The following is a 13,692-nucleotide window of genomic DNA, read 5'->3' on the forward strand; positions in this document are numbered from 1 at the left end:
TAACTAAACATTACAGTAGTGATATATGTTGAGGTATAGTAGAATACATAGACATGTACAATTCCTCTGTGAAAAAACATGAATTAAAGCATTTTTGTGCGAAAAGACAGGAGCCTGATTAGACTTGTTCCTAACATCCGTCTGGGCATGGAGATGACAGCAATTTAAAATCACTCAAATTAGTTTTTATGAACAAGGAAGTGAGACAGTGACAGGAAAGCTCCTTCTGCTAAAGGGGAGAAGTGACTAAGTAATTCCTTCCTTTCCTTTTCGGTCTGTGAAAGTGAACTATTCTGTGTGGAACTGGTGAGTTTTAATAATTAAAAAAAAATATGAAAAGTTTAATTTAAAACTAAGTTATTTAAAAGAATAGTTCAACAGAATTAATGATGACATACAAGGGTCAAACAATACCCAATCAATGTTTATTTATTCCTAAGATTTCCATTGTGACTGATTGTGGGTAAAAAGTTAAGTAGATACATACAATGTACATGATGTAAACCTCTTAAAACATTGGTTATATTTAGATGTTTATGCTGTTAGCAGTTGAATAAAAAAGCATAACATGTATAAGGGCAAGAAAGTGTAATTTTCCGAGCTAATAAAGAAAGGAGACATCACAAGTGTCTGTACACTGCCGGCACTGACTCTACCTTGAAATGGAGTAATCTGCTGGCAGTCTGACATCTGATCACTGTTCATCTGTTCCAACTGCCGTTGCTTCTCCTGAAATACACACATGGATTGTACAGTCACTTTGCACACTCCCAATCGTACAGTTTCATACACTGCTGTCACAGGCTGGTATTCTTTAATCTGTATTCGACAGGATGTACATGTCTGCTTTGACACCACGTGCTGCTTTCCCACAATTCTTGACCAGAGAAATAACTTGAACATAACTTGGTTTTGGCGAGACCTTTTCCAAATATGTTTTAACATCCAGTGTGAAACTGAAAGTGCAAGTATTAATATTTCAACTTTCAAAAGTGATTAGCTGTTTGAAATGTTCATTAGAATATTAATCAAAAGCCACACATTGTTTTCAATTAATAAGATGCTTGGCAGCTGTCACAACCCTAGTTCCTTTAAGGCGATCTGCAGTCATGACCAATTCCTCTTTTGGAAGGTACCAGTGGTTTTATGATCGAGCTCACAGAAACGCACACGCACACGTGTCCCAAACCACCTGGTACGGCTGGCACATGGGTATAACTGGCAAAATCTCAGGACCTCCTCAGGGCCCACACTACTGCCACTACCCACTCTTATCTTAAGTGCACAAAGGTTTGAGCATCTGAGTATGTTTTTTTTGTCATGGGTGTGAGTTATTTACCTAAATGGATTAAAATGTGAAAGTGTGAAACTTTTTTGTTTTAATCTAATCAGGACACTGAAAAAAACGAAACAGCCTGCCATGAAAAGTAGAGAAAAATAGACTGGCATCTTACACTGCATGGTCTGGCTTCATGCTTTAACGCATTGCCCAAATGTTTGTTAGCAGCTACTTTAGGGTTTCTAAGGATATAATTGGCTTAGAACTGGCATTTATCATGCCAACTATATGCCATGATCATTTTCCCTGTCGTTACAACAGAAAGAAAATCCCATGTAAGAGACAAAGAAATTAGAACACGGTTAGGCCAATTTTGACTATTTAGTTACAAAACTACAAAACTACAAAACTCAATACAGTCATTTCTACAGTAATGCAGGTTGTTATTCAGGTTCACACTCCCCAACCCCTCGACAATGACTGACCTGTAGGAGCTGCCTCCTCATGAGCTGGTTCTTTAAAAGGATGAAACTGCTGTTTCCCTGGACTTGCCGCTGGCCAGGGTGGGGAATGGATGAAGGGTCCTGCATTCGAGGTACCATGCCAGGTGTCTGTTCCTGTGAGAGAAAAAAAGGACAAAGTTGTTCAAATATGTAGAATAATTAACGGGTACATCAGACTGATGTTATCCAATCCCACCCCCCAAAAAATTATCTGCTTCTTAAACAAGCAAGTATTCATTTCTTATACTCTCATGGCCAACTGTTATTATTTTTCCATTTGTTTTTAAGATTCTTCGCGACACTACTTGCAACAAAGTAAGTGATAATAATTACATGAAAATAAAATACAAAATTGGCAAACTATAACCTGTGGAAGTGGTCTGTTGGGACCCATTTTTACCTCAAAATGAACATTCTAAAGATCTATAAATTAAGTTCTTCACAGGTATTAAGATTGTTGGCTAAAACACCAGCCCTGCACAGTAGAAGTGCTGACAGCCTGAAGATTAACAGGAAGACAGAACCTTAGGCATTTTTCTACTCTTTCTGGTTTGTTATTCTGGCTCAATTCCATCAAACAATATCTCGGTGCCACTGGCATCCTCTGTGTCATGGAATAAACCCTGCATCCTCTGCTTTTGGAATTTGTGAAGACGATAAATATATAACTCTGTCTCTTTGGCCTGTAACACTGAACTCTGATTGTAGCCTAAAAATGGAAACTGGGGAGGAAAAAAGAAAAGACAGGAAAACTAAGTTAAACGCAACAAACAGAAATGATTCAGGGCAGTTGCATTTTATTTAAACTGACACCTTACACTTGAATTACATTCTTCTGACAAATCTATTTTCTTAAGTCCTTAAGCAATAAAACTAGACATTTTGTTTGCATTTATAAAGGTTTAAATGCTGGGTATTCAGTCATGCATGATGATTTGAAAAGAAAAGTAAACGTTTTACATCTCAAATGTGAGTAAGCAAACGAATAATCCCATTTTATTTATGCATTTATTTTATTTTTGTCCAGTGAGTTTTCCTCCACAGATCCCAGAAAAGCACCCAACCACCCTCTGCGATCCCTAATCTCAAAATACTGATTCCCATCCCTGGAAGCTTTACTCTTATATTGGTAAAAGGATAAGCTATTCCAGTTTTTTTTTTTTTCTTCCCCCAGAGTTGGCTGACATCATAAGCTAAATGTGTCTGTTGGACTGACTGCACAACCAAAGAAAAATGGGTGTATGCAGTTAGACAATGTCCGCAATTGATCAAACATACCAGAAACTCTTTTCCACAAAATTGTCGACTCATCACATATGCTATATTTGATCTTGCCCTTTTTAATTTAACAATGAGAGGGGGCTGTTATCTTTGCACTCAAACTCAAGGGAGGTAAAGAAGGATGCCTTGAAAGCTTGACAAAGCAGTAGCAATCAGATCTATAAAAAGTCTACAATTAAAAAATAAAGAAGGAGAGTCCAATTCCAATGCTTCGGAGTCAGACAGTTGTTTTCTCATACTTCAGTCTGTCTGTAGTTCTATCTTTTGCCAGAAGCAAGAAGCTGGAGCTGGTGCTTCATGTGGACACAAGGGCAATATGAATCTGGAGAGAATAACATCTGACATAGAAACCTTGAGCCTCAAATGTGGGAATTTCAATGGCTGGAACTTCCTTCTAACAGCGAGAGAAGAAACCAGACAATGATAAATTTACCGCCCCAATTTTGAGAAAAGCAGGTGCAAGAGGAGTACAGGCACGTGACACCTGCAAATATTCAAACTGCGGCCTTTACATTTTTATTAATCAAAAGGAAAACCTCCTTCAGGTTCAGCCTAGCAGTTCTCCCCCTGTCGCCCCCTACATACTCCTGCATAGGATTACCATCCCTCATGGTGTGTAAAATAAAGCGCCTTGGGGACAGATCTGTTAAAGCAGAGGGAATGAGTGAGGTTGTTTGGCACACATAACGAGGCCTGGATCACTCCAACACCGCCCTGCTCTCCTCGGCGTGCTTTGTGTATGCGGCTCTGCCTGCTGAAGCGGAGGGGAGTTTAATATGACTCTAATTGTTCTGATGTTGGGCTCGGGGCTATTGCTCGAGAAGAGGCCCGCGAAGGAGGCTTCTCTTTCAATAATAAATCATTTCCTAGTGGGTCAGAGGAAAAATAAAAATAATAAATCCCCCAAAATAAAAGGCATACCTTTTTAGACTGAAATCAGCCATTTGCACACAAATAATCCCCACTCCTTCTAAGAATACAGTACAACACAGTGGCACAGAGTAGTCTGAAATCCATTACTAATGATTTCTACTGATTCTATTCCAAACTTGTACCGTCAAAGAAAACACAGCGTGTACGAACTTCTCCCTACACTTCCAGTTATAAGTCTTTTCGCTTGGCCGCATTACATAGATAGTCAATTGTAGAATACTGGGCAAAATGGCAACTCCTTTCCGTCCATATGATGAGTTGTCAGTGACCTGACTTGGATGACAACCATTAGAAAAGGGACTATTCCACTCCCTAGATGGCTTTCATGTCTAAGGTTTAAAAAAAAACTTTAAATAATAATAAAAAAAGATATTACTAGATAACTACTAGAATATAGCCTGTAGCTGAAACAAAATCCATTAAAAACAACTTCCCCCATAAAGAGACCTGTTTGTACAAAAGTGCTGGTAATGAGGTTTCCATGCAGTGCCAAAGTTACACTATGGAATCCAAAAGTTAGGCTGAGAAAGTGCTTCTTACAGGTAATGAACCATACATTTTTAGCATAAATTCACCACAACCACAGTTCATTATGACAGTCACTATCATGAATTCCTCTGCTATAGGTTACATCCTCAGAATGTGCTAATAGTATTTAGTATTTTAATGGCTTACTTTTTCCTCTCTTAACACCGGGCAGCTTCCTTAACACTTAATTATCACATTCGAAAAACCTTGTTAGGGTAATTAATGTGCAACAGTCTCTATCAGCTCTGATTTCACTGACCCTGATAACACCCCACCTGTTCCACTCTGCCTCGACATCACTTTAACCATTCTGCAAAATTAGAAAGTCAAAGGGGTGGTTTTTAATTTCACTGAACTACTGGCCCAAGTTAAATTGTCTGCCACACAGTAGCTAAGAAACACCTTGAAGCAGTCTGGAACACACAAGTGCATTCATCTTTGACTAAATGCTTATAAAGGACCAGGGAGGTGTGGCAGGTTTGCAACACATACACTCATATTTTCCAGTTGAAACCAGACTTCATTTGAAATGGAAGGGGTCCACAACCGAATGGCCTAGGCAACTTTCACATTCATTTTAAAGACGCTACTGATTAGAACTAGGGTTACGGTTCGTAGTTCTTGGAATTTGGAAAATCACAATGGAAACTCCAGTGGAACTACATTTTGGAAGTTATGGTTCAAATGATGTTCCAGTTACAATCAAGATAAGCTTTTCTTTGCACCATTTCAAACATGTTCCTGGTTTGGTGTACTTGTCACACTACAAAATAGACAGATCAAACTGCCGTTTCCTATCAAAGTTGAGTATAAAACTTCTGGTAAATGTGTGCAAATCATTATGAAATTAATGGTGCCTTAATATGATATTGTGCACATTTTGCTACTTGAATCCTAATGATCCAGACCAGGAAATCGCCACAAAAAAAAACTCCACTAGTCAGAGCAAAGGAGGCAATTCAATGCATGTACTATCACAATATACCAGAACCCAGGTAAAAGATGGATTAAAAATTCCTCCTCCTCCCCACCTCCCTTGTGTTTCTCCAGAAGTGACTGTTCGATGGCAGAGGGAGATGGAGGCCCATTAAAGACCAGATGAACCGGCAAGAGGCCTATAAACGCAACTGCTGCACAGAAATATTTACAGTCGCGGCTACCAGCAGTGCCCACGGTAAAATTATCTCCATAAATATTGTGAGCTTTGCATTTGAGCAACTGAGACTCGGCACAATAAACCTTGTCTGTGGCCTAAACAAATAAAAAGAAGCTGTATTATAAATGTCATTACACATCTTCCTGAGCTGATATTGACCATTTTCATATTGTTTTGGTCTTTTGGCTATTATTTCTTGCTTTGCTCTCATCTTATCAATACTTCAGAGTCAGAATGATTTGTGCGATCTTCAAATTTCCTATCTATTCACATTTACTGTCATGCTCGGTTTTAAAGGAAGAATAAGTAAAAATAATATCTCTATTTTGTATTTTTAAATGATATAGCCTATTTGTTGCTTGTGGAGTATCTTAGGAGAGAAAGGGGTTAACAATATAAAATCATAAAAAAAGAAGGCGATAGGGCCTACTTGTATAGCATCTCAGTAGACTGTCAAAGTGTTTCTTGTCGTTGTGCCGTGGATGCATTTTATCTACTGCACATTTTATGTACTTTGCATGCTGTATGCACTTTATGTGCTGTAAATACTGTGTGTGCAGGAGGAGGATGCTCATGAAAATACTAAAATAGAAGAACATTCAATTTGTTTTCTCTGTGTGTATAAAATGCTTTTCAATATGGAAGGAGTATGTAACTGCCACAGTGCCATCAGTAGCTGTCCAGGTTATTAGGTAAGTGGCTATATACTTTATTATATTTTATATATGCAACTTATATTTTACCTGCATGTCACCCCCCAACAAATTAAATATATCACAATGCACTTATATCTTTCAGGGGGTGGGTGGTAAATATTTGTGGTGAAATTGAATCCCTGGGTTTAGTGCTTCAGTTTATGATTGAATGGGGAAACTACTTTATTTTTATCAGCTTGGGCTCATTTAAATATTTGTCAGCAAACACAGCCCCCTTTAAGAGTTACTTCGATTCAGACAATGCAGAAAATCAACTTATCAAGTCGCACATTTGAAACAGAGCTGAAAGAAAATTAAAGTGTTGTTTAACCCTGGGATAATGAGGTAAACCACATGGAGCTAGAAGAGGTCAGGTCACCTCACAAGAGATAAGGGACCTCTTTTATTGAATAAAATTATATATTTTTTTGTCGAAATGAATGCCCTGACACGAGACGACTTTGTTGGCTTCTTCCAATTTTCTTCAGTGTTCCAGATTCAATTTTTTTTCTTCAGTGACGTTCTAAACATGTGCATGTGGGGAGCACGTCAATTCGTCCCCGTCATGGACCCGTGCGCATGCGCGAACTCGCAGTGTTGTGAATCAGTTACAGCAGCGACTGACACAGCGGAGGCTGCTTGAATAAGTGGAAACATAAAATTCTTCTCTGATTTAGGATTGTTTACACTTTAGTTACTATAACTATCGATTTTTTCACCTTCGTGCTGAACAGCAGCTCGTTTGTAATGTAGGCCCTTGCTGATTTTTCTTAATCTATCAGACAATTGTAGGTAGCTATGCTAACATTACTCAGTTACATGAAGCAAACTTCATCATTCTGAATTAAATTATTCAAGTTATTAATTTCTCCTCATTATGATTGAAGAGAAAAGAAAGCTTATTAGTCACTAATTTTTAATTTAATGTCAGCCTATTTGCATGTGTTCTGTTTGCGCTCTGCAAAGAAATGTTTTACCAACATTTTTTTTTTGTTATTGTCTCCTAAACCATATCTTCGTTATTTTATCACTGTGAGATCTAGGAACATTAAAAACAAATTAAAAATATATATAATTACTAATCAAACATTCAGGAAATGCAAAATTACACTATATTGCATAAGAAACACAGCTGTGATGTCTCTGCATGTTTGTTCAGCTAGGTCTAGCAGAGGTTAGACAATGGTAACTAGTTAAATATTGAATTAAAATGCAAATGTCCATTTCTGTGAAGACAAGGCAAAGGTAGAGAATAGGAGGGTAATAAAAAAATATATTGTCTTTTTTTATCATTTTATCATTGTAATGGTTGTTATTTTAAAGACAGATTATAATATTTATGCCCATAGTTATTTCTTGAAGGATAATGTCATTACAAAGAAGATCAAACGTTTTTTTTTTTTAGCCACACCCCCCACCAGGATTAGGGGACCCCCAATTCGAACACTGGGGTCAGTTATTACTTGTATTTAGTTGCAAAAACAAACAAAAAAACAGTTAAATGGCATACAAAAGTAGGTCTATACAGCAATGAGACTACAATGGCAATGGGCCAGAGAAACCACCCAAAAATAAACTATCACTGATGCAAAATGAAATGGAGATGTTACAAAACCAATATATATTCTGTCCTTCATTGAGGCCTCCACTAGTTTCTTTTACTCCCATCTCTAGCTACTCTCATTAAGCCAAACTTCCTCCAGTGAAATTCTGGATACAGTACATCTCTATGTACACCCCCACCCTACAGATTTATATTTAACACTGCTTCATCAAATTTCCCTGGGATTTTTTATTCAGCATTAAAGGTCAGATTTTATGACTGAGACTTACCTCACCACGCAAAGTAAATGCTTGTCTTTGTCTAATCTGCTTGGGTCATCTGTTACCATTTCAGTAAGCAACCTGTAATGCTCACCAGCCCACACTAGATGGAGCCCTTGACTCCTCTGCACACAAAGGCCAGTCCAAATACTGCTGCTCGTTATCCCCTTGAGCGTTGATCTGGGGTGGCAGGCATTGTGTGAGGCGAGGAGGGACAGCTTATCTGTGGCTGAGGTTAATGTATGCCAGTGTCTCCTTTCATCACCAAATGTGGTAGCCCCTACCCACCCTTCCGTCAACGCAGGTCCAAGCAAAACAAGGTGTAGTTCCCCAAACTTCCTCCCGCTGCACCGTTTCATTGTACTCACTGCTGTGCCAGCCGCAGACTACAGCTTTTTCTAAACAAATGCCGCACCATCACAGGGGAAAATCAGGTCATTTTTCATGAGTCTGTAGCATGAACCGTTTGTCACAAATGTCCTTTAAAGTAGACCGGCGGGGACTTTTTTCTTCTTAATTTCATATTTGAGAAAATAAGACATCTCTTGCCATTTTTACACTCCATTGCTCAATCACAAGAGGATTGTTTTGCAGTACGCACTGACCTGCCAAAACAAATAGAGTGTAAAAGTGCATTCACTTAGCCGGGTCTCTGTCTCGGTCTCTCGGTCTCTCTCTCTCTCTTCAGGAATGTGTTTCCGTAAACAGGAATTACATATTTAGGTGCTTCAGTTTGTACTTCAGAGTGTATACTGTACTTGCCATTCTGGACAATGAGGACTGACTCTATCTTACTCTATTATACATCAGTACTTTGTGGCTTAGAAAAAATATTCATCTATTTCAATTAAATGTATTATTGCAAGATAAGGTTACACAAGGGCTGGTGATATGATCAACACCTCTTTTTGTGCATTATGTACGTTCTTCTACTACCGTGATCAATCTGCAAACGACAGACATAACTGATCAATGGTACAGTGTAAAGAGAAATGACCGCCGTGATAAAGTACTGAGTGAACGGAGTGATGTTTCAGTTGCTAAGCGCTGCGACTGCTCACACCTAATTAAATGTGTCACACACACCTACTGGCATCGACTCCAGGGTGCCTTTTCCTCTTGTCCGCATATATCTTTCTCATGCAACTGTGCTTTCAATCACACAGCACACTTGGTTAGTTGCAATGGCATAACTAGGATGAATAACTTGAATTGCCAGCCCTACTTTTCTCGTCTTCTGCAGATCCAACTGAAATTGTTTTCTTCTTACTGTGGGTAGAAAGCCAGCCATGTAAAATACACCACTGGTTAAAGGCATCAACTGGAAGCTGAGCTATGGTTTCTCTTTAGGAAATCAGAGATGATTGTGGTAGATGGAGTTCACCTTACATAAAGACCACTTTTCTAACACGAACCACATGAACTTGCACTTCTACTGGTAAGATTAGAATAGCGTGTTCAGATTTCAGCCACCATGAAGTGCCGGTACAAGGAGGACACAAGAAGTGTTGCAAAGGACTCCACTTCTACTGCGTGTAAAAGAGTCCACTTATGTGGGGACTTGACTCAAGTCTCAACATCTTGAAAAAAAGTCAATCCTTCAGGCTGAGCAAATAACTATCCCATGCCTTGTCTATGCAAATTCATATTGCTATGAGCTACACGTTACACTAATTTACATTACATTGGGCATTCAAGGACGGGTTACTGCACTAGACAATGATAATACAATGATTTTAAATATTAAAGTGTTGAGCTTCAGAGCTGGGCCAATGATACAGTGTATCAGCAGTTTGGTATTAGGCCTATCCAGTAAAATCATAATCGAATTAATGCATAATCGAAGCAAGGTACATGCATGTCAAATAAAGACAAAGGTTAGACCAATCACATTGCTGTTAAGATTTATAATTGGTCAAGGTAGGATGAGAGGACACAAATGACAATTTAGCGAGGGTGTATATAAGACTGAATATGCTAAGAATATAGATAGGAGGCATGTTTCTACACAAAGAGTGACTGGAAACTACCTAACCATAGTGTAAGAGCTGATTCACTCAAGAAACACTTTAAATGAGCTCATGATAGATAGAATGGCCAGCTTTCATTTGTTACTTTTCTTAAGTTTGCAGGAACATTAAAGAAGCCTTGCAGGCGTGATGGCTCTAAAGCACAGGGAGTTTAGGTTAACAGACTTCTCCAAGGCCCACCTCAGTTTCAGACTCAAACAGCCTACTGACAATGTTGTTCCAGATGTTTGATTTTTCCTCCCCTCGCTTCACCTCCGAAGCCTGGAAAGCAAACATCATGCAGCCCACATCTGGCTCACCCAGCCGCATTCACTTTTTCCACAGCACTCTCCTCTCATAAGTACGCTCTCATAAGCCTCCTTGCTCCAAGAGGTGGATTGATTTTTATCTTGCGTTTCACGGCCTCTCATATCCCTGTCGCCAGAAGACTGGTGTGAACCTTGTGTGTGATGTAACCTGTTGAACTATGTTACTCTCCGGGGCACCTAAGAGACTCCGCACAGCTGGTGCAGAAACTAGAAATCAACCGCCAGGATGTACGGCTGACCCCTCTGTGCCTGGTGCTTGACTGGCACACCGTGTCATTAAATTGGAGAAACGCACACTTCCTAACAGCGACAGACGTCTTTAATATTTTCTGCTTTCAGCTTTGTTCAAATTCCCTACTTTTATCATATCACATTGTGAGTGATCATAAATCTCAAATAAATGACTGGCTCTGGAAAAAAAAAAAAAACATTATTTATTGGTCTCAGAAGGACTATAAGCCCTCTAAGCAACGGCCTTCCTCCTGGTTAAACTAAAAGGTGAAATCCAAGCCAAATAGACAGTGTGGTACTCTGGAGTGTGTACAACACCATTTGGTTGAGTAACTGTTTAGATTATTATTTCCTAAGCTGTGAAGATCCTATACTCCGTAAGGTCTACAGTACAGTACTATATGTATGTGCGTAAATAAAAAAATCTTACCAACGTCAATTTTACATTAATTTAGTATTCCTAACAGTGTTTTGAGGCATTTATTTAAGCTATTAATTAAAACCCAAGACACATGCATGACCAAACTGTGTTAGTGACTGCAATAAATATGACAAAGATCAGCCGCCGTCTTGAGGACAACATAACAAGGATGTCAAAGGGGTTTCTTAGAAAGGGCTCCATCAGGCCTTAATGAAGACGCAGTGTCTAAGGCGCGGTATGCATTTGCATTAAATGGGGGCTTGCGACAGAGGATCAGCACGCTGCCTACATGATTAAGATGCGAAAGCGTCTGGGACAGAAGGCGCTGCAAGTTAATGATGATTGTACAATATTTATCCGCATGAGCCCGGTGTGTCTCATCAGAGACTAACACGCGTCTGATGTGATGGGCTACAGAGATACGATGTGTCAGAAAACAAACAGGCAATACCTCAATGCCAAGGAGTAATTATGTCTACGATACTGCAGACTGGGGTAGCAGCATCAGTCAGTGACATTGGTGTTTTTGCAATGCAATGTCCTGTGTTACATGTAGTTGTGACATTCTGAAGTCTACCTTTAGCAGACTACAAGGTCATGTACATGGCGTTCAACTGTGACCTATAAGCACAGGAGCCAATTACAAGGGGGCAGGGAAAAAATAATCAACCCACACCTAAATTGACAACAGTACAATTTACCACTGGCATCCCACTAAATGAGAACTTGTTACAGTAAGTTTTAGTTAAGGAATGAAATGCTTTTATTGACATGCTACCGTGCGTTCTTGGTACCTTTGTTGAAACAGGACTGAGTAAACATCCTTATGATAAGATTGTACTACAGCCCACTGGTATAAATACGAGGTTTACGAAATGTACAATTTTCACAATCACATGTGTGGCCAGCCTCTGACAAAGCCTGTTATTGGTTATTCCTATGGGCAGGTGTCTGTGTTTATGTGTGTGTGGGTGTTGGGGGGAAGGTCACGTCTCTTTGATTACCTCATAGACCAAATTAAACTCAATGGTACACAGAGACACAGATGTGTTCCACTAAAATAGCAAGAGACCACCACTGCAGCCTTTTGTCAATATTCCAATGAATTTAACAGACAGAGCAGACTGGTTATGTTCGAGGTTCTCCTCTCATTTAGGAGTGTAATCCTCTTTTACCCGATTTTACTCTTCCAATATAAAGTTTTTCTTCCTCCATCTGCATTCCATTCACTCCCTCGTTCCCTTTCCCATATTGAAAAGTGTTGTTCAAGCTTTTTAAAAACAAACCCAAAAATACAATAAAGTGTTTGCAAAACTGTCATTAGCACTCCCAGGAGGTGCGGTACTGTAGCAGTAGTGGGGGGTTTTACTGATCTCCTCTGGTGGTCGGTGTTCAAAATCCAGTTAAGGTCAAAAATCTAATTAGGTTGTTCATGTCGCCCATTCCCCCAATGAAACCACTGCCTAATTTTGGACTACTTAAGGCTGTCAGGGGTATTCTCTAGTGGTTCACCATGTAAAAGCTTCCAAATTGGGATGCAAGTTGTGTCCCAGAGCTTACACGTTACTAGTTCAGATCCACACTGTGCCACTTCCCAACTGAGACCATAAACTCTGAGGGGTTAGTCTGGAATCCACCTTTGAATGGGTGGGGTCCTCGGCTGAATGAACACTGATGTTCCCTGCTGCAGATTGGGTGCCTGCAACTTCAGGACATTGTCCATGAAGGCTGTTTGGGTTCTTGACAAAAGTAGATTTGAATACTCAAGTGCCAGTAAATGGCAAGATCCCCTTCTCATCCATATTTTGTGTCCACTCAGCCCTCGCCCTGCACCATTCTGGGAGGCTAATACAATCACATGTCCCTTCCAACAATGGGATGAGAGAAGAAAGAAAAGCTTTAGCTGTAAACTAAGTGACACCAGAAAAGCTGGAATTTGTGTAAATAAGGTTTTCGTTGGAAAAAGGATAATGCAGGCCAATCCATCTCCCACACTGTCCACCTCAGCAGTCCCAGTGTCAGGTTACTGCTGCTCCTTAGTTCTGTCAGTCAGAAATCAGCCCAGCCTTTGAAGACTGTAAACGATCCTTGGGCATCACAGACGCTTTTGAAAGATGAGTTTGAATTCCCCTGCTGATGCTGGCATGCGCAATACTTCCCCTCCCAATTTACACACAACCCCACCACCCGCTCCTTTGATGGCGTCAAAGAGGTTTCTTTAAAATACACCTGGATTGTTGGATCTTGATTTTTAAAAAGGCAAGTTACACGAGAAGTATGTATTTATGTTCCCATTGGTGATCTAGTTGTTTTTTTATTCTCTTCAATATGGCAGAGTGAAACGGTTACATTTCTGTGTTGTTTACTGTTACTGCACTTGTCCAACGTTGGTGCTTTTTACAGATCCCGATATGAACAAATTTGGAGTACAGTTAGACAGTAATATCTGCCTAGCCTTGCAAGATAAATCTGTTCTAGGAGCTTCCTTGAGCCCACCTTAAAA

General features: G+C 39.6%; 1 protein-coding gene across 1 annotated transcript in view; it reads right to left on the bottom strand.

The window, feature by feature from the left end:
• Nucleotides 1–13,692, bottom strand: part of LOC136759828 (mastermind-like domain-containing protein 1) — a 109,844-nt gene that overhangs the window by 4,682 nt on the left and 91,470 nt on the right. Inside the window, exons 3-4 of the mRNA XM_066714894.1 lie at nucleotides 1,765–1,896; nucleotides 657–729 (exon numbers count right to left, since the gene is read on the bottom strand). Coding sequence (XP_066570991.1) covers nucleotides 657–729; nucleotides 1,765–1,896 — 205 coding nt within the window. The remainder of the gene's footprint in view (nucleotides 1–656; nucleotides 730–1,764; nucleotides 1,897–13,692) is intronic.

Source organism: Amia ocellicauda, chromosome 10, assembly GCF_036373705.1.
Source record: "Amia ocellicauda isolate fAmiCal2 chromosome 10, fAmiCal2.hap1, whole genome shotgun sequence".
Lineage (NCBI taxonomy): Eukaryota > Metazoa > Chordata > Actinopteri > Amiiformes > Amiidae > Amia > Amia ocellicauda.